We start from the raw sequence: 25,432 nt of genomic DNA, 5'->3' as shown, positions 1-25,432 counted from the left end.
CCACACGTTCTCAGCCAAATATTTGGAGTAGACCTTCAGACCCCACATGGCCTCTATTGCCCCTTTAATGTGAAATTGATGTAAATCTATCCCAACATGTTAACAGGCAATATTTCCTATTAACAGTGTGTAGACTGGCAGCTAGACCCTCCTGCGCGCCAATGTATTTCACAGTTATAATATCTACCATGTCAAGTTAATGAGACGCGTGCGTGTGGTTCACTTACCATGGCCTTATAGAGTATATATATATTTATATGGAGATAGTGAGCGAGTTAACATTTGGCCACTCGAGTGTTTGCACGCATTTATCACTGATTTAATGGGCTCCATGAATGCGTTTCCTTTATGTTCAATTCTTTCTAGGGATTCACAGAATCCAGGATTCGGTTCGGGATTCGGCTAGGATTCGGCCTTTTTTCAGTAGGATTCAGATTCGGCCGAATCCTTCTGCCTGGCCAAACTGAACCCGAATCCTAATTTGCATATTCAAATTAGGGGCGGCGAGGGAAATCACGTGACTTTTTGTCACAAAACAAGGAAAAAGTAAAAATAGTTTCCCCCTCCCCCACCCCAACCAAATCCTAATTTGCATATGCAAATTAGGGGCGGGGAGGGAAATTCCGTGACTTTTTGTCACAAAACAAGGAAGTAAAAATAGTTTACCCTTCCCACCCCTAATTGCATATGCAAATTCGGAATCGGTTCTGTATTCGGCCGAATCTCTCGTGAAGGATTCGGGGGTCCGGCCAAATCCAAAATAGTGGATTCGGTGCATCCCTAATTCTTTCTCTTGAAATCTTACCCAGCCGAGTCTTTCTCTCAAATAAACCACTTTCTAGGCGGGTTTTCTGCTATAAAATGTATAATTGATTTCTCTTCAACAAAATTCACGCCTCCTAGTGACATGTTAAAGGGGAAATAAAACTTAAATTCAACTCTCAACCATCTTCATCCCTAGTTCTAAAGAGTAACAAATGAAATAGTTCAAATGTTATTATTTACATTCAAACACACTTTCCTGCTGGCCCTACTGGTTACTCAAAAAATAAATAGGCGACTTTTCCTTTCCACGCATACAAAGAGTTAATACGCTTAGGCGCAAGCTTTCATGTGGGCAATGAGTTCGTTAGAGCACAAGGACAATTCGTATTAACTTATATTTAATATTACAGCAGTAACATTAAACATAGAATTGCAAAACAGTACATAATATAAAAGGAAATAAAAACACTAAGAAAACCCTAGGATCTTAGCCAAGTTTAGGCATTTCCTGTTGTGTCCTCTGAGGCAAGAGTTGGGAAACACTGGGCATATAATTCCCGGATATGGAGCCTCCTTGTATGACATGGGGTATTGCATCTGTTACCTTTTTATTACATGCTGGGACATTCTCCTCATTACCATATACATGAGGTAGGAGTGCCCAGGAACTGGTCATTTACGACCCCCTGCAGGGGGCTTTCTATTTTCAGGCCAGATTCCCCAATATAATATTGGTACCTGCCAATTTCCAATAGTATAATGAAAATATGGGCATGCTGTAATCCATATGTGGGTGATCAGAATGACAGTCACCGAGGAGGCATCCCTCCTAACTGTTGGGTATAGGCTGATCCTGTTTGGTATCATTAGGGCCAGAGCACACACTCCTATTTTGGGACATTAGTCGCCCAGCTACAAACCACTTCTTCTTTGGGCGACGAATCTCCCCGAACTGCCTTCCGGCCGGCTACAATGTAAATCGCCAGCGGGATGGCAGTTTCAGCCTTGTAAAGTCGCCCAAAGTTTCCTTATTAGGGCGACTTCGGAAAACGAAGTGCTCCGAGTGCCATCCCGCTGGTGATTTAGAATCTAGCAGGCGGGAAGGCAGTTCACACCCGAAGAAGAAGTGATTTGTCGCTGGGCGACTAATCTTCCGATATAGCAGTGTGTGCCCTTACCCTTAGGAAGCATGTGACCTCCTCATAACCAATATATAAGTTATGAGGATGTGAATCCTATGACACAGGAGATATGGATCCTTTCCTATAATCCATATTTTTCTAGTAACTATCCCCTCCTGCTGCTCTAGGTCTGTTCTTTGATCAACTTATCCAAAGAACTGACTGGCCCAGCTTCCCTGGCCAAATGGTGTGACTCCAAATTGTCTCAGAAGGCAGATAATGGATGTCACCTTTCCACAGCCCCCAGGTGGGATATCTAATCAAGGGTCACTGTGAGCCTGAGACCCAATATTTCCAGTGATATCTCTTAGGGCACACGTGAAAATTCGGGGAGATTTAGTCGCCTGGTGACAAATCGTCTCTTCTTCAGGCGACTAATCCCCCCAAAAAGCCTTCCCGCCGGCTAAAATCTAAATCGCCGACGGGATGGCACTCGGAGCTCTTTGTTTTCCGAAGTCGCCCGAAGTTGCCTCATGAGGAAACTTTGGGCGACTTCGGAAAAGGAAGCACTCTGAGTGCCATCCTGCCGGATCTTAGCGCGTGCCCTTACCCTTATGATGCCAGAGCAATACTGCCCTGGCATGACAGTCAGGAATATCTGAGGGAAGCAACAATGTTTTCAAAACAATGTATATCCCCTATAAATTACTTGCATACATTTGAGGAGTAAAGTACATACTGGGTGCTACCAGAACACAAAGAGTCATTACTAGATTCAAGCATTAAAAGGATTTGTTGTTCATTGTGGATGGGGCTTTTCGGACACACAAACACAAGCGCACAAGAGGTACCGTCTGCATTGTTGGGGTCAAATCTGGCTGGATTGCTTCTCTGTTCCTGAACAGGAATGAATATCTCACCAGTCTGTATGGAAGCAGCATCCCAGAGAATCCAACACCACAGGCTGGGAGAAGAGCAACATTACCAGGGGTGCAGAATATCTGGGACAGTTATTACTCTGCAGTTTTATAAGGGCCCCATCGTGTACGTTGTAAGGAGATTTTTGATTGACACCCTGGCAGGGTGTGTTCTGTTGAGTCAGCAAGGTTCTCTGCAGCCCAAAATGAACACAGACGTCTGTCAGAAAAAAATTAAAGGGGAAATATTGCCCATTGCTACTGATATCCTCACCACTGACAGGAGGTAGGACGTCAAAAGCATAGTCTCACTGGTGCTACCCTAAGGGTGAAGACACAAAGAGCTACTAGTAAGCAGCTACATGTTGCTACAAAATGCCATAGACAGTACTAAGAATTGCCTCTGCTAAAAGCCAAAGCCAATGATCACTAATGCCTATTGTGTAGCCGTGACGAGTAGCTGCTTCTAGTAGCTCGTTTTATCATCACCCTAAAAGAATAACTTACGCTTTATCTGACAGTTGTGCAAAAAACTGAATAAGGTGGGGTTTAGGCTAATCCTCTCGAATAGTGATTGCAAAATTGTAAGCCTCCATGGGAAATCTAGAGCAGTGGTTGGGGGGGAGGTGAAAGTCTAAAAATGGAAAGATTTGGGGAGACATGATTAATTGTCGGGAGCTGTGCCATGTGCCTAGAACATCTTTGGAGGCAATCTACTTCAATGTATTGTTGTTAGTTTATATACATGGCAAAAATGCTGAGGGGACTGGATTTGCATGATGCCTGGCAGTCCTTTTCCAATGGTCACCTAGTGGCAGAATCTGTTAATATGTTTCAATACTGTTAAGCTATTGTTTGTTTAAAGGGGAAGTAAAGTCTAAAATAGAATAAGGCGAGAAAGGCTGTATTTTGTATACTAAACATAAACATGAACTTACTGCACCACAAGCCTAATCAAACAAATGATTTATGTTTTCAAAGTTGGCCACAGGGGGTCACCATCTTGTAACTTTGTTATACATCTTTGCAAGACCAAGACTGTGCACATGCTCAGTGTGGTCTGGGCTGCTTAGGGATAGATTATCAAAACGGCACAAGTCAAATAATATCTGTCAGAAGCGGATACAGCAAGACTGATTAATAATCAGAATATACAGACTGCACTGGGTCCTGTGTTGTCATGTAATCTAATGTGGATTTTATAGTTTTTGTATTGTTTAATACAAACTTTCCCCTACTCTGCAGAACCAGTGGCTGAAGCAATGTAATCCTTCAATGAGAATCCCAGTTTATCTGTTTAAATCTGGCTCCATGATCTTTGTCCCTGCAACTGGAGTTGGAAACAGTAAAGGGATCGTAAAGACAAAAATAAAATCCAATACAAATCTCTACACAGTCGCCGACTGCTCTACAGGGAAACAAACAAAGCTGCTTGAGTTCTGCATGGCTGGGAAGTAAGGCGGGGGCTCCCCCTGCTGTTCATATGTATGATTGTTTCCTTGCAGAGCAGTTAGGGACCGTCTGACAATTCCTATCCACAGCAGTAAATGAAGGGAGAATTTCACTGCATACAGTCAGGTTTTTTATACAAACGCTACACATTTTTTAATTAAAGTATATTGGAGATAGGTTTCTTTTTCATTAAAGAAAGTAAAAATGGGATTTATTTATTTTTTGCCTTTACATGCCCTTTAAATATATACATACAAATAGAAACTCTTTAGAAGCTCTAAATAGTTTACGAATGCACCAAATTCCCTATATTGATTTCCGAAACCTACTTCCTTGTTTGATGAAAAGTCGCTTGATTTATTTGGTTCAACATTCAAGTATATTTACATGAGGAGATTCAAATATATTTACTTGGAAACCCTTCTATAGAGGAAACAACCCTGCAACTGCAGACTCAATGGGACATTGAATTTCAGCAAATGTCTGTTTCCCTATGTTGGGGGGGGTTCCTAAAATGATTTTGCTTTTAGGGATGCACCGAATCCAGGATTCAGTTCAGGATTCAGGCCAGGATTCTGTCTGTTTCAGCAGGATTTGGATCAGCCCGAATCCTTTTGCCCGGCTAAACCGAAACCAAATCCTAATTTGCATACCTAATTAGAGGCGGGAGGGATAGCGCGTGACTTTTTGTCACAAAACAAGGAAGCATAATGTTTTCCCCCTTCCCACCCCTAATTTGCATATGCAAATTAGGATTCGGTTCAGTATTCGGCCAAATCTTTCGAAAAGGTTTCGGGGGTTTGGCCGAATCCAAAATAGCGGATTCGGCCATCCCTATTTACTGCAGAGTCCTGTAACTTCTATGTATGCCTCTGTCCTTCTTTCTAGATCAGTGATCCCCAACCAATAGCTCGTGAGCAACATGTTGCTCTCCAACCCCTTGGATGTTGCTCCCAGTGGCCTCAAATCAGGACCTTATTTTTTAAATTCGAGGCTTGGAGGCAAGTTTTGGTTGTATAAAAACCAGGTGTACTGCCAAACAGAGCCTCAGTGTAGCTTGACAATCCACATATGGGCTACCAAATGACCAATCAGAGCCCTTATTTTGGCACCCCAAGAATATTTTTCGTGCTTGTGTTGCTCCCCAACTCCTTGTAATTCTGAATGTTGCTCAGGGGTTCAAAAGGTTGGGGATCCCTGTTCTAGATCATTTAAATCAGGAGTGCCCATACTTTACTAATGTGAGGTCTACTATTAGTGATGTTGTCCCATTATGATCTACACCCATAAAAGCATTGTAAGCCTTCTGTTCCATGGAAATATTACTTAAATATTATATTATTATTATTATTTTTGACCAAATGTATATTGTTGTATTTTAACAAACAGTTTATTATGTAACCTTAAAGGGGACACTATATTTATTATTTAAATTTTGTTTCCTTATATCTTGGAATTATACAATCACAACAAGCAGGCAGCTGCCATTTTGTTTACACGGTTTTTAAGGGGAACCCAAAATCTTGTGTATGCACCAGAATGGGGGACCTAATGTCCATGTGCAGTTCCCTACACAAATATAGAGCCTGAGGAGGGAAGGGGGGATGTGAGGAGAGCAGTGAAATGTAGGAAGTGCTGAATGGAAAGTGAAAGTAATTGACTGCCCCTTTTCTATGCCACGGGCATAGAGGCGGTGCAGGTAATATTTGATTGACAGTTCAGATATTTAACCAACTTTATAACAGGTATGGATGTTTTAATGAAAAAAAAGTTGGTGTTCCATATTTAATTTGCAAAGGACTTTCATTATGCAGCTTTTTATGTGTAGGTGACAGGTCCACTTTAATAAATAAACCTTAATAAATATCTGAATGAAAAGATTTAAATAGGAGGGTGATATAGACAAGCTGTTTGTTGACAGTGTCTTGAGGTCTACTGATCTCCAGATAAAGGTCTACTGGTAGATCCCAATCTACTTTTTGGGCACCCCTGATTTATATGGTCTAACTAGGGGTCAGGCCACAAGCGAGCCCTATACTTATCCTCTACCTAAGGCACAAGTACAGGCTCTCCGGCACCTGACACCCCCGGGGTCTGCCAAGCTTCCTAAGATTCATGGTGTTCCAGGAGTCACCGATTTGCCAGCTACCTTATGCCCCTTCTGTATGCTATGCTGCAGAATACAGCAATAGTGAGATGTGTCTCTATTCTTGGAAACCAAAGACGCTAGCCATAGATGCTACATGCAAACCTCCTTGGGGCAGGGCCGGACCTAGAAGTAGGCAACACAGATATGTGTATTTGCTGCTCACCCCTAGTTCTGCCCCTGACCCAAGTAAGATGGGTTGAGGTGAGCAAATAGGGTGGCATGTCAAGTGTTGCCATGGGCAGAAATACTTTTTGCCTTTGGGCAATAAGTAAATAAACAAGAAGCCCTTGCCAGATTTGATGTAAACTGCTCTCTACCCCCTGTTACTAGGTACATAACATTCACAATTTGCCCCGGAGTCTGCAAGTTTAGGTGTAGTTATTATATTTGCAGGGCAAGAGTATTGTTTTTCCTGGCTTGGGTCCAAAGAAGCTATGCTAACCCCACTGACCCAGTTTCACCTCTACCATCTCTGCCTGATCATCCCTTATTTTCACCCAACCTTCGATGCAGTCATTTGCAGTTCTTTATGCAAATCACATTGTTCCATCTTCCTGCAGCCCCACGTGTACAGCATGATCCCAAGTGTGCAGAGAGCAACTGTTTTCCTTGGGAATCAGCATGACTAAAGGCAACGTTCAATTTGATTTATGTTATTAAACTTGACCTATTTTAGTCGGTGTTGTAAGAATACAAAGTGCCTCTCACCGCCCACAGGTTTCTGCATGTAGTCACTGTTTTATATTGGGCATGCATGCAGGGTAACCGGTTCTAAGGCTGTATGCATGCTTCATATGCACTTACAGTCCTGCGCTGCTGCCAAGTGCAGCCAGTAGTGGGTTACTGCTGCCATCTGTGTTGCACAAGTAGGAAAGGGGACATTGTACCTTTCTTGTTGGGATTCTGCAGCCGATTTAACGTAAAAGCCACTGGTAAAAGCACTGGTCAAACAGGCTCTTTATTAGGACATAAACACACAAGGCAGGTTGCACTAAATCTAGGCATCTAAGTTCAAGACACAGGTCAGAAAATAAAGAAGTCTTACAACACACAGGATCGGGGACGTCCTTGAATAATGAATGCAAATGATCCCAGATTAACAGAAGTGTAAGCATGGAAAGCCCAGGAATACAGCAGCAAAGTAAGGTAAACATTGGCTTCAATGCATATTACACATCTGGTGGGGCTGCAATAGAATAGATTGATGGAAGTGGGGCTGCCACCATTTACTCATGATAAACATTGGAAAAGGTTAGGGATGCACCGAATCCAGTATTCGGTTTAGGATTCGGCCAGGATTTGGCCTTTTTCAGCAGGAATCGGATTCGGCCAAATCCTTCTGCCTGGCCGAACTGAATCCGAATCCTAATTTGCATATGCAAATTAGAGGCGGGAGAGAAATTGCTTTTTGTCACTAAACAAGGAAGTAAAATATTTTCCCCTTCCCACCCCTAATTTGCATATGCAAATTAGTATTCGGATTCAGTTCGGTATTCGGCCGAATCTTTCGCAAAGGATTCAGGGGTTCGGCCAAATCCAAAATAGTGGATTCGGTGCATCCCTAGAAAAGGTAGAGCAATGATCAGTGATGGACGAATTTGGGATGTTTTGCTGAAAAATTATAGAATTTCCTGCAAAATTAGCGAAAAATTTATTTTGACGCCCGCATCAATTTTGACCCCTGCATTAAAGTCAATGGGCACCCGAATAATGTTGATGCGTGGCAGTTTAGACGCGAGCAACTATTCCGACGCGTGTCCATATTTTTTATTTTTTATTATTGTAATAATGTTCCACGTGAATTTATTTGCCTATCACTAGCAATGATGTTGGGGGTCGGCATGATGATGTCGGGGGTGGATATGGTGATGTTGGGGTGGTCATTATGACACTGGGTGGAGTTATTGCATCACTCAGACACAAGTGGGTAGATTTCTGCCTAGTTTTCAGAATGTTGAAAGTTTTGGACCAGACACCCCCTTGAAAAACCAGCCTGTCCAGTTCAAAACCAGATGGGTGACAACCCTAGATGGAAGGCTCATGTCCTGGATGGGAGTTAGATGACTCATTTACTAATGGTACATGTTCAAGTGATGGATGACTAATGGCACCAAAACTGCCCTCTGCACCTTATACCTTCATTAGATGGTAAGTACAGGGATCCCTGGTGCCTTGGTTCCTCTGGTGCTCCTGCCTGGCTTGTACTAGATGACAAGCAAGGTATGTTTACCTCCCACCCATCGTTTATTCAGTGTCTGAGGAACAATGTCCTGCTATCAGCTTAAGATAAAATTAGGCATGTAAAATGTGGGTTAGTGATATAATTAACAATTTCAGACAAAGGAATAAAGACCAGTGCGGTTAGGGCGTGTGTCATATTGTTAGGGTGGAGTTACTGGAAGTGCTTACATCTGAAATTACGAGAAGCAGTTAGGTAAGACTCCTGTGCTATGGTTTGGACAGCATTTAGGAAAGAAGGACTAATGATAAATTAGTTTCGGTTTTTAGCAATCAAAGAAGTGAGGCACACAGAGAGATGATGAAAATATCAGCCGGGGGATAGAGAAAGGGCAGAATGGGATATAAAACTTCCTTCATAGCTTCACCTGTAGAGTAGTCCATGTACTCTTCAGACCATTATCTGTGGTTAAAGCCTCACATAAAAGTTATTCCTTTGGTCAGGACTCATCTTGGAGGACCAGTCCTTGGCCATCGCAGCGTTTAGCTATTGGAATGAGTACAGTCATAGTTTCAAGAATATATATGGCAGCATTTACTTATACTTATTTAACCTTAATATATCGCCCTAAATGGCTTTTAAAAGAGAACTAAATCTTAACTAAAGAATTAGGCTAGACATGTTGTACATTATGTTTTGTGCTTCTGTATCAGCCCAAGGCAACCGCAGCCCATTAGCAGTAAAGATCTGTGTCTCCAAAGATGCCCCAGTAGCTCCCCATCTTCTTTTCTGCTGATTCACTGCACATGCTCTGTGCTGCTGTCACTTACTGAGCTTAGGGAGCCACTCACAATATACAGTACACATAGAATAGAAATGTCACAATATAAGGCTGATTAGTAATTAATACAGATAATTACTACATGGAACCACAGAAACCAGTGCAATTAGCATCAGAATTTAGTAATCAGCCCTGTAGCATCAGCTTATATTACAGGGGAAGCTCATTTTCTGCTGGATAATTAGTGACGAGCCCTAAGCTTAGCTTCTCAACAGCCAATCAGAGCCCACTGAGCATGTGAGTGTCACAGACACTTTCCAAGATGGTGGCCCCCTGTGACAAGTTTGAAGTCCTGGATCATTGCTGCTATTGACAAGCTCAAACTTTAGGCTGCTGCAATAAGTTCAGTATATAAAATATGGCATATTTTGCCATATTAATTTTTAGGGTTTACTTCTCCTTTAAAATGAACTTTCAGGTATATCTAAATGGGCATTCTCCCTAATTGTCACCCTTAATGGACTTCAGGTTGCTGCTGCTCCAAGTCCCCAAACCCCCACACACAGGAACAGTAACACCACAGTTTGGATAAAAAAGGATGATAGGATCTGTCGCATGGCAACCTTTGCATGTGAATTCCTAAAGCAACATTGAACATCTGAACTTCCAAGGCCAGTGGCCCAATTGATGCGAGATGATCCTCCACTGAATGTCCTGCCTGTACTGTTTAAAGTCTTTTCTTGGTTTTATATGATCATTGGCAATATTAGCAACTTAATGGCCCATATATTGGGTTCCTATGAATGCCTGGCCAACTGATATCTGGCTGAAAATCAACCAGGTATCTATTGAGCAACTTTGAAAATTCCCGTACTCCTAATCCAAACCAATTATTGGCTCTGATCTTGACCCCAAGAGCAGTGCTGTCTCTAGTGAAACATAACAGGACTCCCACATATATAAATAGAAAATACAGCAACAATTTTTTGCCACTCAGCTGACTCAACCTATAGCCCCTGTAGACGGTGTAGAAGCACATGTTCCAGCACCAACCAACAAGCGAAGACTCCCAGTGGACCACTTCCTATTAACATTAGTGGGAAGGTCTGTTGGTAGCTCAGCAATTAGTCTACCACCATTTAGAAAATGAAAGCAAAAACCTAATTAGATCCCATCGGCATCTGCTCTGACACTTAGTAAATCAGACCCCCTGTATTCCATAACCTTTATGGTGGATAATGTGGAAGCCAAACAAAGTGCCTTTACAGGAGGAGGTATTTTTAGTGATCAGTAGAGGAGGAGCTGGAGCAATTAGGGATGAATTTTGAGTCATTTATGTAATTATTTAAAACAGTCCATGAAGAGAAGTAAAGGGCATGTTTAGACTGATTGTAAAGGTAAGTACTTCATAGGCTTGTGGCGCAATTTGAAAAAGTTTGAAGAAAGTACATAGAGGCGTTTGACCTACAAACTTGTTTCCACCAAGTGGATGAGTGCCCCAGTTTGCTCATTATGCACATGTGTGAGACACATACGATTGGTCGATGGATCCTCCAATCATACTGGGGCACTCATTACATGCGTGGCCCCCCTGCTCCCAGTCTGAACCACTGGTGCATTAACAGGGATTGGTGGATATGGTGTAATTATATTTTATATTTATGTGAATTGTATTTTTAATAATACACTTATTGTTACTTATTAATGCTAATTTAAATACTAATTTATTGTTTTACTGTACAATGCTATGAAATAAAAATCTACATACATACAACATATATGACTATGCCATCTGCAACTCTGTCTAAGCCCAGTAACCTGTTACTGGACAGGCTTGAGAGGAAGACAAGGAGACCTTGCACAACAAATGCACAGGACATTTCTACTCTGCATATTTGTCTTCTACATTGGAGTGGGAGCTGCCATATTGTTTGCATCTGCAGAGGCTTCTTACATATAAAGATACAGGGCAACAGAGCAGTGTAGAAATGATGAACTAAAACTCTCATTTTTATCCTTTATTTATATAGCACCAACATATTCACAAGTGCTTTATAGAGATTATACTGTACATCAATCCTTGCTTTATAGAGATTATACATCAACCCCTGCCATTGAGGATCTTACAATTTAAGGTCCAAATCACATTCCACAGATGATTTTATTAGGATACAGTGGTGGGTCATACCTACCGGCAGGGTCGACATCAGGGGGGCAGACGGAGAACTCCTGTACTGGGCCTGGGCATAAAGGGGGACCTGGATGTCCTGCAATTTTCAAAAAAGCCGTGCCACCTCTTCCAAAGTCCTGAACCACCAAAGTCCAGAAGAGCTGAAAAGCCGAAGTCCCAAAGCCACAAAAAGACCCAAAGTCACAAAAACAGCCAACTTGAAGCCTCGCAGCCGCGAAAAGACTCGAAATCATGAAAAGAGCCGAACTTGAAGTCCCGAAGCCTCGAAAAGACCCAAAGTCACGAAAAGAGCCAACTTGAAGTCTTGCAGCCAGAAAAGACCCAAAGTCACGAAAAGAGCCGAAATTGAAGTCCCGAAGCTGCGAAAAGACCCAAAGTCACGAAAGGAGCTGAAGTTAAAGTCCTGAAGCCACAAGTTCAGTTCTACTGAAAACCTATGAGTGTTTTTTTAATTTTTTTAAACCCCTGGCCACCAATGTATTATTTTAATACTATACTATAGGCCCTTGCCCTTTTTTTTTTGTTTGTTTTTTAAAATATTTTTGAAATATTCTCTAACTTGTTAGGGGGGCCCTGGCGCCAATGTTTTTTTTAAAAAAACTTTTATGGGAGGCTCTAGCGCCAATGTTTTTTTTAACTTATAAGGGAGCCCTGCCCATCAATGGCTTCTTATAACTTGTGTGTGTGGGGAGGGGTTTACCATTTTTGGCACTTATGTCTGTGGGGTCTTTTAACTGTGGTGTGGAGTGGGTGGGATCTGGGGTGGGGCTTGGGGGCTATAGAGCCCTCCGAAAATGTTTGTGATTTCTAATGGCTGCCCTGCATCTCTGCACTGAGCAAATTTGCCCAAGTGCAGTAACCCATGGCAACCAATCAAATTGCTGCATTCATTGTTCTACTTGTAGCTGGCTTTAAGGGCTGAATCACGCGGTGCGTCTTCTTGAGATCTGACGCACTGAGAGGAAGCACATGCGAGGAGACAGATGCGCCGAATATACTGTAAAGTAAGTAATAGAAATGTCGGACCTTATTGCTGCGTGCATCCGACACGACGCGGCTGTCGGATGCGAACGTTGCACATTGTGTCCTCATCCGACAGTTGTGCCGCGCCGGATGCATGCAGCGACAATGTCCGACATTTCAGTTATTTACCTTATATTTGCCTGAATCCGTCTCCTCGCATTTGATTCCTCTCAGCGCGTCGGATCTCAAGAAGACGTACCGTGTGGCTCAGCCATAAAAAGCTAATCACTGATTGGTTGCTATAGGTAACTACCCTTGGGCAAATTTGTCCAATGTTGATAAATGAGCCCCACTGTCTGCTTTTCCTTACCGAGCACTCGGGGACAGTTAGTGGCATTTTGTGCAAAATTAGTAAATGATCCTTTAAGTATCCATGAACAATATATGGGAAAGAATGTGTAACATCACCGCAGAGCTATAGGCACGGAAAGAATTTTGTCCAGACAAAAAAAAAAAATGACTAATAAGCCCCACGACATTTTTTTTTTTAAACACGCTGTCAATTAAACGCAGCTGCTTTGCGTCATAACGACTTCATTTTCATTTAGCCACCGAAAATTCCTGTCTGAGGAGTCAAGTAAACGCAGCCTGGGGGGGGTGATATAATGGAAAAAATCGTCAGGGGCAAGTGATTTATGTGAGTGGGAAATAAGTATTTGCCTGGTGCTCTTATATGGCAAAAAATCCCTTTGTTTTACCCTTTAACCAACTTTCCTTTATCCCTATAAGCAAAGCTTTAGGGCAGAGGAGCCGGATTAAATCTAGGGCGCACCCTGGAGTGGGCAGAGAATGAATCCCAAATATATTTAGGACATTAAAGAGTAACGGGACCCATAGGTTAAATGTTCTGCCATGGACAGCAGTGCTCCTGTCGGAAGGATTTCTCCCAGTACAGGGTTCAGGCTGTTTGAAGTAGTGTGGTGGAGTGGTTAGATTATTGGTCTTAAAAATACAAGTTTGTGGTCCAACCTTACCCTCAGCCACTTAGACTGTGTGTGACCACCCCGGTGCCACAAGGTGCAGAGCTTGTTTCTCTGGTGCTGATCCCTCACCTCATTTAACACCCCTATCACCCTGTTAATAAGGTGGGTGTGAAAGTGACAGGTGAGTACTCCCAGTATATGTGTGTGTGTGTGTGTGTGTCTGTGCAGTGTACATGTACAGTGTAGGGGGGTGGTCACATGTCATCAATGAACCTACATGTAATAGGGAATGTAGCTTATGATGTCAGACAGTTTTGTCTTTATTAAGAGCTCAGGCAGAAGGAATCCAGTTCCCCTCACATTGAGCCAAAGGACACATCTCCTTCCTGGAGTCCTGCTCTGCTTCATCACAGGAGCATTGGGATTATTACACAGACACACACACACTCCAGACAGAACTGCAACAGCCCCGGGAGCAGCAGAAGCAGCAACAGGAGCCTGACTACAAGTAAGAGCAACTTTTATTGTGGTGCCCATTGTGCTCAGCAAGATACACACTCACCCCAGGGACTTCTCCCTACCTGGATTGGAGGGGACTGGAAGGTGCTCGCTTTACCCGCCTTTCATTTAATAAGCACCTTCAGCTAGAAAGTGTTTTTTATAAATATATAACATATTAGGTGGGGGTTATAATGCAAATTTTAATGCACTTTTTTTTCGCTAGAAAGCTTTTTTATTATTATTATTATTATTATAACAACAGTTTTGCCAGGTGGGGGTTATAATGTACATTTAACTAGAAAGTGCTTTTTGGAACTCTGATTGGGAATTAAGAAAGTTTAAGCTATATATTTGGAAAGGGAATATTATGTACATCATTTAGGTTTATAATGATTTTTCTAATAATGCACGAAAATGCTCACGCAAAAGAAGAAAATGTATATTTCATTTATATATATATATATGTGACGTATATAGATGACGGCTCGAATTTAGGAGCCAAAACGTCACAATAAATTCAAGAACTTTTTCACTAAAGCCCTATGAGTGCGGTTTCTTTTTGGAGTCCTATATATTTGGATACAACCAGCACCAAGGCATTTTCCTCAGTTGATGGTGCAGCGGCTTTAGACTTATATATACATATATATATATATATATATATATATATATTTTTTTTTTATTATTTTTTTTAATATACATATATATATGCATATACACATACATAAATAAGTGTAATAATAATGCACCGTTTATTTCTATTAAAGAAAAAAAAATATTTATAAATATGGGGTTTATAATGCACAATCAGATAAAAAGTGTCTTTTCATAGATGAGGGGGTATGCAAGGGGTGCATAATGCCCATAAGTAATGCAACTAGAAACTTTATTTTGGGTGTGTGTGTGTGTGTGCAGTCAGTAATACAGTTCAGGGAATGTGTCATATGTTTATCTGTGTGTGTTTTAGTCCTTCTGTCAGTCTCTCTGTAGTGTTTTAACTGATTTGTTGGTAGGTCTTTAAATACATCCCATACCAATATCTATCTATCTATCTATCTATCTATCTATCTATCTATCTATCTATCTATCTATCTATCTAATGTATATATAAAATCACTTGTGCCTATTTATAGCCAACAATAATAGATATTGCTGTATTAATACATAAGCTAGGTAAACAGACAGTGGTCATTTAGGGCAGAGACACACGCTGCAATTAGGGGAGGTTAGTCGCCCAGTGACAAATCTCCTCTTTTTCGGGCGACTTATCTCCCCCAACTGCCTCCCCACCAGCTAGAATGAAAATCGCCGGCGGGATGGCACTCGGAGCACTTTGTTTTCCGCAGTCGCCCGAAGTTGCCTCGCAAGGAGGCAACTTAGGTGTCATATACGATGGGTGTTGGGCTATTTGGCCCCATGTGTGATCTGTTTTGGGGTCACACAATGAAGTCTCACACCTCCCATGAAACACATACGCAAAACCTCAACCGGACTCCATTCCAAATGTATAAGTTCATCCAAGATATTCCTGTTTTCCAAGTGAAAATAATCATTTGTTTTACAAGCAGAGCTTACTGAAATATTCAGCTTTACTCTCCCCCCGGGGAACCCAATGTTTCTCAGTATAAAGTTACACCTCTGAAAGACATTGGAAGCAGCAGGAATTTTATATCCTAATTGGAAGGTGGGGGGGGATATAATAACGTTGAACATTGGGTGCATCTACAGTTATACAGCGCTGCTAATTGTAGCGTCACTTACACGCTTGTTTATTCGTTCTTCCAAAACTTTGACTACTGAATGGAAAAGTCATTTCTTTTGCACAGTGTCATCTGATCTGGCCAGCAGCCCCTTTAAGGGTAAAGGTTGGGAATTAGGTGGTTTATTTGGAGATTATTTATACTGTAATAGGATAATGTTGCCTCAGGCGTATAAAAAATAATTTGAGTATTTCTAACTGCAATAATCGCTTGGTGGTCCAGAGCAATCATGGGACCCCCTACACAGGAAGGAATGTCCGTAGAGCAACACGTTGGCATCCCAGGGGCAGTTTGAGATGCCAGCAGACTAAGCGGATTAATGGAAGCGAGAGACGACAAAGCATTCTGCCAGGCAGGTGCAGACACCTAGAAAGAACTGTACCAATATAGGCAGGATAGGACATGGATGGCATGTGAAGGCATCAAGAGAGATTCCACCGGAGTAGACTGTGGGAATGAAGCTGTCTTTGTTCCCAGTGCTGTCTGTGGGTGGCACAACCATGCTGCAAGGGCGCCCCCTGTGGGTACATTTTTGAACATGCCATATAGTTTAAGTGCCCATATAATGACCGTATACCTAACTATATACTGAAGGGTGGTGACTCCATTTGCCTTGAGAAAGAGAGAATTAGGCATAAATGGATAAACACATTTAGATAAAATAATACAGTTTAGTATCATTTAGGTGCTGTTGGACTACATTTCCCAGTATCCCCTGTGCTGATTAATTTCTAAAAATAAGCTCACGTTTTAGCACCGCAGATATCAATTATTTTCTCTAGAACTGTCATATTTCACAAAACTATAACTTGCACAACTGGGACAACGACATTAAAAATCTCTTTTTTTCTTTAACTCTGTCTCTTCCAGGGTCACCATATTCATTGCTTAAAAAGACAGAAGAAAGAAATCGCACCGATCGGATTTGCTGAGGAAAATACAGAAGGCAAGTATCTTTTCCTTTATACGCCCAAAGACATCTAATTCCTGCTCCTAGACTTTCCCTCCTCCGTTTACTCTTCTGGCTCCAGCGGCTGAATTGGATGGGTCTCTGTGTCGGTGGTTCTAATGGAATTCTGTTTCTGGTTAAAATACTTTTCAGTGTTTGATAGATTCCTAAATTCTCTCTCGATCTTGCCATAATGTGTTATAACTCTGTCTGGGGCGAGAATGATGTTTTCTAATGTTGGTTGTAATATGATTCGGTTCAGCCGTTTGTTTTTTCTGGTGGCCCTCAAACTTTGAACTTTATTTTCTGGTTTGATTTGATGCCAGTGGATTAAGATAAGACTCTGATTTGATTATTGATTTTCCCCTAATTATACAAACATTCATTTGCTTAGGTTCTTGGGTATCTGTTGACACTACACACCTAGGGCAGTGGAGCCCTGGCACAAAGGGGTCAGCCTGAAGGCCATTAGGGTGAGAAGTAGGGAAGATGGTCATTTTCCTTGCTTGAAGGTCAGTTAGGATAAGATTTTGGGGTGAAGGTGAGGGCTAAGGGTGGTCTTGACCAAACATTAGGTTTTCAGTGATCAATGGTCAAATGTTTCACGGAAAAACCAGAAGCTAAAAGTCTGAAGACCTCTGGTATATATGGTATAGTAGGGTATTAGTAGGGTATTCGATTTTTTGATGTGGGTTGTAATTCATTGTATGCTCTATCCATTTCATGCAATTGGACAACAGTTACAACCATATAAATCAGCTGATATGATTTACACTTTCTATATAAGTCACAAAAAAACGCTTAAAAAATTCAGGGACATTTCTAATAAACAATTGATTAAAACTGAATTTTCTATAAGCACCTCAATCTTGTAACTGTAGCCTTGACTGTCGGATAACAGTTCCTTATTGGTCTTTGGTCTCTCCAACTCTTACCCTCTGAAGGTTCTCCTAACTAAATAATTCTTTGGACATACAATGGTTATACCTAGAGCTTGTTCAAAAGAACTTGTAGCTATTAGACAGTATTTTATTGCTGATGTTTCCGGGCAACTTTCTTGCACCACTAAATGTTGTTGTAATGGACCTCTAAAAGGTTGATTTCAGAAGCAGGTATCCCTTCTTTTTGTATCGAGATCTTTTCTTAACTGTCCTCGTCCATGTTGGCATAAGAGATCAATTTTGTTTCTTTCGACTTAGGTTCATGTGTATCTGCTAATGAAGACCTCTGACTCTCTTTTATACGATGAACGAGTAACCTTCAGCACTTAAACGATTGCTAAACTATATTCTACAGTTTCCCTACAACTTGTAGTGCAGCTATATATAAATGGCTGTAGGCTGCTTGGCCCCGATTTAAGACAAAGAGACTCTCAATCACTCTTTCTGCATCTGGTCCTTGGGTTCCTCTTGCATATACTCCCTCCTCTTGTGTTTTCTCTGGCTCTGATGGAGATTACTAAATTCCATTTTTTCTCTTTCAAGTGGTTACAATCTGTTGTTGTAAATTTTATGTGACCCCGCATTCAGTGCTATTTTCACTCTGTTAATCTGGTGTGCCAGTGGTCCTGGTAGAGATGTAATTTTTCTTTCTCTTTCATTCTGTTTTGCTTCTGATAAACCTTGGTATTACAGTTCCAAAGCCAGGGCTGATGGCCCTTGAATTAACTCTGGGTTCTAAGGGCAAAGACACATGTGGAGATTCGGGGACATAAATCGCCCAGCGACAAATCGCCTCTTCTTTGGGCGACTAATCTCCCCAAACTGCCTTCACTTGGCACTTGGAGTGCTTAGTTTTCTGAAGTCGTCTGAAGTAGCCTCACAATGAAACTTCGGCGACTTCGGAAAATGAAGCACTCCGAGTGCCATCCCACCAGCGATTTAGACACTAGCCGGCGGGAAGGCAGTTCGGAGAATATTAGTCACCCGAAGAGGTGATTTGTCACCGGGCGACTAAATCTCTCTGGATCTCCACGTGTGTCTCTGTCCTAAATGTACATTGTCTACATATGATCATTAAAGGACAAGGTTAGCTTAGCTTTACTGGGGAGTATAGATTTGTTAGGCACCCCCAGTGAGCTGAAGCACAAACTATGGGATGGTGCACCCCTTCCATTAAAAACACTGCCCAGTGGAATCTGTTTGGAAGGACCATTTTAGCCCCCTCTCCTTACATAAGTTACTTACCTTAAGGGAGAAGGAAAGTTGTCTTCAACTTGGGGGTGCCAAATGTTAGGCACCCCAAGTGATTGTATTTGCTTACCTGCTCTGTGGTGCTCTCTGGAAGAACCCCGGGGCCAGTGCAGTTTTCTCCTGATAGAAGCACCGGCCTGGGGGTTCTTCCAGTGAGCACCACGGACGATCCTCTACCGGCTTCTTCTTTCTTCAAATTTCCTGGGTGAGAAGCATGTGCAGTAGAAAGAAATAGACGACTTTTTAGTTAAAGTTTTGGCTTTTCGCTCTACTGCACAACCACGAGAAGAAAGAAGAAGAAGCAGGAATAGGAATCGCTTTGTGGTGCTCGCTAGAAGAACCCCCGGACTGGTGCAGTTTTAGGAGCACCGCCCGGGGTTTCAGGAAAGTATATACAATCACTTGGGTTTGCCTAAAATTTGGCACCCCCAAGTGGAAGAAGACTTTCCTTCTGGTTTCCATACTGGTCATGCATCCAGCCCAAGCCTGCCTGAAGGCTTCTTGGCAGTAGCAAAGGCCCAGGAAAGAAAGTAAGTGTGTCTACTTAATAGGGGTTGCAGAATAAATTGGCACCCCAATAGTGACTTAGCTCTACCTTGTCCTTTAAAGTCTTATATTCAGCTTCAATTAGACTTTTAAATTAGTCCCATTGTTTTAGTTTAGGCACTTGGGGGGACTAACGGATCTTTCTTTTATTTATCAGCAGGTATCTTCCCAAGATGTTTTGGACGCTATTTCCACATTGCAGTTTGGCTATGTTCATCCTTAGCTGTTCCCTGCCAGTCCATGGGAGACCAGCACAGGGGATCAACGGCAGAGTGTAAGAGTTGCTCTATCCTCACTAATATATAAGTATATACGGTGTATATAGATATGTGTGCACTTTTGTGTTTACATGGGTGTGAAGATAAACATATACATGTGTACGTGTGCCTGTCATGAGTAGCAGTTCCTTGGATATTTCTGCCCACTTTGTATGTGTTTTCAGATCTTTTAATTGCATTTTCCAAACGTTGTGTGTGTATGTGTGGGTGAATGGAGATGGCTATGTAAGTACAAATCCTGTACTTGATCCATCTCAAATATTCATTCTTGGAGACGAAATATTAGACATAGTTCTTTGAAGAGTCAAGTTTCCACCCACATTGGAGGATTAATCTGTTTCTTAGGAGACACTTACATTAAATATAGGAGGAAATAAGACAGGGGGGCGGAAGTTTGAAGGTAGGATTCAAGTGCTCACACGCAGCCCATGCGGGAGACATGTAATTATATCTGCACGGGAGAGAGCGTTTCACTGATTTTAACGTGTGTTGTGTCCTGAGGCCAACTGAACCGCGGGATTAAAGGGACATGATCATCCAAGAAAAGCAAAGCATCGCTTTTTGATTTTTGGGATTTCTATAAAATTATAGCCCATAGACATAGGCAAATATAATATACTGACTCTGCCTCTCAAGGCCAAGGTGGACAGCTTATTGGCTGTGTATGGTGTCTTCCCAACGGCAACAGAGTAGTCACAATTTACATTCTCTGGCAGTCAAGCGGTTAATGAGTGCTGACAGCGCTGACTCAAAACACACAGCAAATTAACCCAATGTGTCAACTAATTAGGAGCCCCCTTGAAGTCAACTCAACAAGTGCATTACATGCCCGTATTAATCCCATGTAACACGTTCAGCACCCAGACCTTTAACAGCCATTGAATGCTGATTCCTGGGCAGATGTAACCGTGAAGTCAGGAAGATTTATTGTGTCTGCTCCATTCTCATTAAGACATTGCAGCTTAATTCTTTGGGACTGGCGCATGCCCCGGGGGAGACGTTTTACTCATGAGTGGGTTTTACAAATGACACACCACATCCCATGCTGTGCTGCTATTCTAGAATGCAGCTCCTCCTGTCCTTTGGTTTATGTGGCCTCCAGCCAGACCTGTATTTATTAAACTGTATCAACCAAGCGTAGCAGACTTGCAACCCTTAAGAACAACTCCCAGCATCCTCTGCCAAACATCAGCAGAGGAATTTGTAGTTTTGCGACAGAGAGTCAAAGTTGCCTGTACTTGTGACTTTTTAGTTACTAGTTGCCTCCATCTTCTCCCATGATTATAAAATAGAGGGGACCTGACAAAGGCCCATCCTATTAGGGATGTTTAACCAGCAAACTTCCAACTGAGACAAAACATAATATGTCCTTTGTTACTTTTAATGAAGTGTTCTCTACCAAGTAACCCTTTTGATGATGAAGTCCCAAGGCTAGTGATGAGCGATTTTATTCGCCAGCCGTTAAAATATGCCCATAAGAAAAAACGCCCATTGACTTTAATGCATTAGGACAAAAAAATTGCTATAAGAAAAAAACGCCCATTGTCTTTAAGGGCAGAGACACACGGTCAGATTTGGGGAGATTAGTTGCAAATCTCCTCTTTTTCGGGGCGACTAATCTCCCCGAACTGCCTTTTCCTGCCTTCTCGCCGGCTAGAATGTAAATCGCTGGTGGGATGGGACTCGGGGCGCTTTATTTTCTGAAGTCGCCCGAAGTTTCCTCGTGAGGCAGGGGAAGGCAGTTCAGGGAAATTAGTCGCCACGGAAAAGAGGAGATTTGTTCCCGGGCGACTAATCTCCCCGAATCTGACCATGTGCCTCTGCCCTAATGCATTAGGAGAAAAAAAGTTGTCATGAGAAAAAATGCCCATTCACTATTTCAATTCGTTTTGGAACGGGACAGATTCGCTCATCACTACCCAGGGCAAATCCTCCTTTCTGCCGCAACCTACTAACAGCCCTGTTACTAATATCACGTAATGTCCTTTCCCCACAGACGGAGAGCAGTGTCTGAGCACCAGTATCTCCATGATAAAGGCCGGGCAATCCAAGAGCTGCGGCGCAGGATATTTCTCCAGAACCTGATGGGCAGAGTAAACACGGCGGGACTGCATATGGCAGATGAGGCCTTACTCCCAGCCACCAGTGTGAAGAACTACAACACCCTGCGCTTGGTGGGAGGAGAAGAAGAGGGCGTCACAACACACCTGACTCAAGAGACACAAAAATCACTGAGCTACAAGGAGCCCTCTCCAAAAATCCACGGCAAGAAGAAAAAAGGGAAGCCTGGAAAGCGCAAAGACCAGGAGAAGAGGAAGAGGCAGGAACGTTCCGCATTGGAAAGTCTGCAAGACCCACCAGGATCAGCTTTTTGGTTGGAAGAGTTAGATTACAGGTCAGTAGCGATATCAGCTTGGTCTTTATACCTGCCCCAATCTGTCCAAAACACCCCAACCATGTTCTGGGGACTGTTGTGGTGGGGTGATATCTACAGTAATTGAACTATCCTTGGGCAGGCCCAGTTGAAGGATGTGCACCTGGGACCCCCTTTCCCCTCCAAATCAGTTGTGTATCTATAGAGCAGTGATCCCCCACATGTTGCTCCCCAACCCCTTGGATGGTGCTCCCAGTGGCCTCAAAGCAGGTGATTATTTTTTAATTCCTGGCTTGCAGGCAAGTTTTGATTGTATAAAAACCAGGTGTACTGCCAAACAGAACCTCCTGTAGGCTGCTAATTCACATAGGGGCTACCAAATAGCCAATCACAGCTCTTATTTTGCACCATCACGCTTGTGTTGCTCCCCAGATCTTTTTACATCTGAATGTTGCTCACAGGTAAAAAAAAGGTTGGGGACCCCTGCTATAAAGGAAGCAGAACCCTCCCAGGGGGGCCCAGAGAACGAGGTTGGCTTTCTCTATAGCACATGACATCTGTGGGCGGGAGATGTTATACATATCTCCCAACTGTCCTGTTTTACGCAGGACAGTCCCGATTTTGACAGCTCAACCCGTAGTCCCGGCTTGTTACTGAAATGTCCCTACTTTCTCTTTGATCCCCTGCAATGAACAGCCAGAAAAAGATACAAAGTTTCTAACTTAATTGGCTTTTGGCAGAGAGCCCAGAATATGTGCCAGGTGCACTTCGATACTTTTGTAACAATTTAAGATAAGCAAGTCTCTTGTGGAAACTGTAACTTGCAGCTTAAAGGGCAATTCACTTTCATTAGCAAAACTGTAATAACATACAGGTATAAAAAGCACAGAAATTTGTTCAAACGTTCATAACCTGCCAAATTTTGTAAAATGAACATGGTAATTAGGAGGTGTGGCCAGAAAAATGGGCGTGGTCATGCTGCTGCTCCAAACAAGCATTTTCAGACACAATGCACTTGCAAGTAGGGATGCACCGAATCCATTATTTGGGATTCGTCCGAATCCCCGAATCCTTCGTAAAAGATTCGGCCGAATACCGAACCAAATCCGAATCCTAATTTGCGTATGCACCTTGGCCCCCCACAAAGTTCTCAGGGACTCAGGCAGTATAGTAACGTCCAAATAATTATGGTCATTAGCTTTGCACACTTAGTGGTATATGACCCATTAGTGATCTGACCTAGGATTTTATCCCAAGTGTGAAAATATTTTAATGTTCAGCCCACAAACACTGTACGCATATCTCTTTAAATTCATTAGACAAATATTTCCAAAACCGAGAAAGAGAGTAAATCGAGATATTCTTCTGTAATGATGCTTATAACTTAGCGCCACCTGCTGGAACATCACAGAATACATATATGCATTGGCAGTATTATTATTGTCACATTAAAAGACACAATGAATATCATAAAAAACATTTTGAAAGTGTGAAATTTGCAAGTTTTGCGCATCGACTTTAAATAACGCCTTTCTTTTCCTTCTTTCTCTGCAGGACACAGTGAACATTTGACTGGAGAATACTTGTATTTTGGAGAAAATCTGAAATAATAATAAAAAAAAAAAGACGTGCGTCAGAGAATATTCTGGAGCCATACGAGTTGTATTTATTATCATCCACGTGCGCTGTCCCTTCCCGCCATTTGTAAAACTGCACAGTCGCATTTCGGCGGCACGACCCCTCCCCCATCTCTTATTTATTGGTTGACTTATGTATTTATTGTTTGACCCTTGTGCTGCTGCCCTCCTTTTTTATAAACGTTGCACTTTACGTTCAGAAACTCGCAGAAAATCCTTGATTTTTTTTTTCTATTTTTTTATATTGAAACTGTTTTGTGCATGTATAAAATGTGGTATAATTTGTACAGAATTGTGTAATAAATCCAGTGTAAACAAATGAAACAACATTATGTCTGATTTCGGACACCCAGTGACATTCCAGTAGCCGATGACTCCTGGTCAGCTTTGCTGTATCTGTAACCTAAACATCTGGATACAGTGGCCTCTGTTCTATAATAAAGTTCTTATTGTCGGGCCCTACATTGTATTGGTTTTTTGTTGTACATTATCTTCAAGAAAAGCTACAACACAAGACTGTGTTCCTCCTATGCCAAAGCACACTCCAATATATAATCAAGTGTTAAAGCATGCTGGGAGCTGTAGTCCACTATTCCAAACTATTCAGCCAATTGGATAGCTAGATGGGCCTAGTGCTAATGTAGCATTGCTCTACTACTGGTACTAGTGATAATGTAGCATTACTCTACTATTGGTACTAGTGCTAATGTTCTAATTATTAGTGCTAATTATTCTACTATTGGCCTAATGACACTCTAGCATTGCTCTATTATTGGCCCTACTGACACTCTAGCATTGCTCTACTGTACAATTGGCCCTAGTGCTAATGTAGCATTTCTCTACTATAGGGCCTGCATTACTCTACTATTGGCCCTACTAACACTCTAGCATTGCTCTACTATTGGCCCTGCTGACACTCTAGCATTGCTCTACTATTGGCCCTACTGACACTCTAGCATTGCTTTACTATTGGCCCAACATTACTCTACTATTGGCCCCACTGATACTCTACCATTGCTTGGCTATTGGCCTTACTGACACTCCAGCATTGCTCTACTATTGGCCCTACTGACACTCTAGCATTGCTCTACTATTGGGCCTAGTGCTAGCATTGCTCTACTTTTGGCCCTACTGACACTCTAGCATTGCTCTACTATTGGGCCTAGTGCTAATGTAGCATTGCTCTACTATAGGGCCTGCATTACTCTACTATTGGCCCTACTGATACTCTAGCATTGCTCTACTATTGGCCCTGCTGACACTCTAGCATTGCTCTACTATTGGCCCTACTGACACTCTAGCATTGCTTTACTATTGGCCCTGCATTACTCTACTATTGGCCCCACTGATACTCTAGCGTTGCTTGGCTATTGGCCTTACTGACACTCCAGCATTGCTCTACTATTGGCCCTACTGACACTCTAGCATTGCTCTACTATTGGGCCTAGTGCTAGCATTGCTCTACTTTTGGCCCTACTGACACTCTAGCATTGCTCTACTATTGGGCCTAGTGCTAATGTAGCATTGCTCTACTATAGGGCCTGCATTACTCTACTATTGGCCCTACTGACACTCTAGCATTGCTGGACTATTGACCTTACTGACACTCTAGCATTGCTCTACTATTGACCCTGCTGACACTCTAGCATTGCTCTACTATTGGCCCTACTGACATTCTAGCATTGCTCTACTAT

The 25,432-nt window shown here is 42.2% G+C and overlaps 1 protein-coding gene across 2 annotated transcripts; it reads left to right on the top strand.

Moving 5' to 3' along the window:
- Positions 1 to 8,810: 8,810 nt before the first annotated feature.
- pthlh.S (parathyroid hormone-like hormone S homeolog) lies at positions 8,811 to 23,714 on the top strand. Of its 2 annotated transcripts, XM_041587987.1 has the most exons (6): positions 8,811 to 8,838; positions 13,814 to 14,009; positions 16,633 to 16,708; positions 19,607 to 19,723; positions 21,724 to 22,122; positions 23,656 to 23,714. In XM_041587987.1, the coding sequence occupies exons 4-6, from the start codon at positions 19,623 to 19,625 to the stop codon at positions 23,663 to 23,665; spliced, it is 510 nt and encodes a 169-aa protein (XP_041443921.1). In that variant the 5' UTR covers positions 8,811 to 8,838; positions 13,814 to 14,009; positions 16,633 to 16,708; positions 19,607 to 19,622; the 3' UTR covers positions 23,666 to 23,714. The 2 variants fall into 2 exon arrangements, with proteins under 2 accessions (XP_041443921.1, XP_018110368.1); XM_018254879.2 differs by lacking the exon at positions 8,811 to 8,838 and having other exon boundaries at positions 13,734 to 14,009; positions 19,610 to 19,723.
- Positions 23,715 to 25,432: the final 1,718 nt, after the last annotated feature.

Source organism: Xenopus laevis, chromosome 3S, assembly GCF_017654675.1.
Source record: "Xenopus laevis strain J_2021 chromosome 3S, Xenopus_laevis_v10.1, whole genome shotgun sequence".
Taxonomy (NCBI): domain Eukaryota; kingdom Metazoa; phylum Chordata; class Amphibia; order Anura; family Pipidae; genus Xenopus; species Xenopus laevis.
The sequence above is the reverse complement of the archived record's forward strand: the minus strand, read 5'-3'. Positions and strand labels throughout refer to the sequence as shown.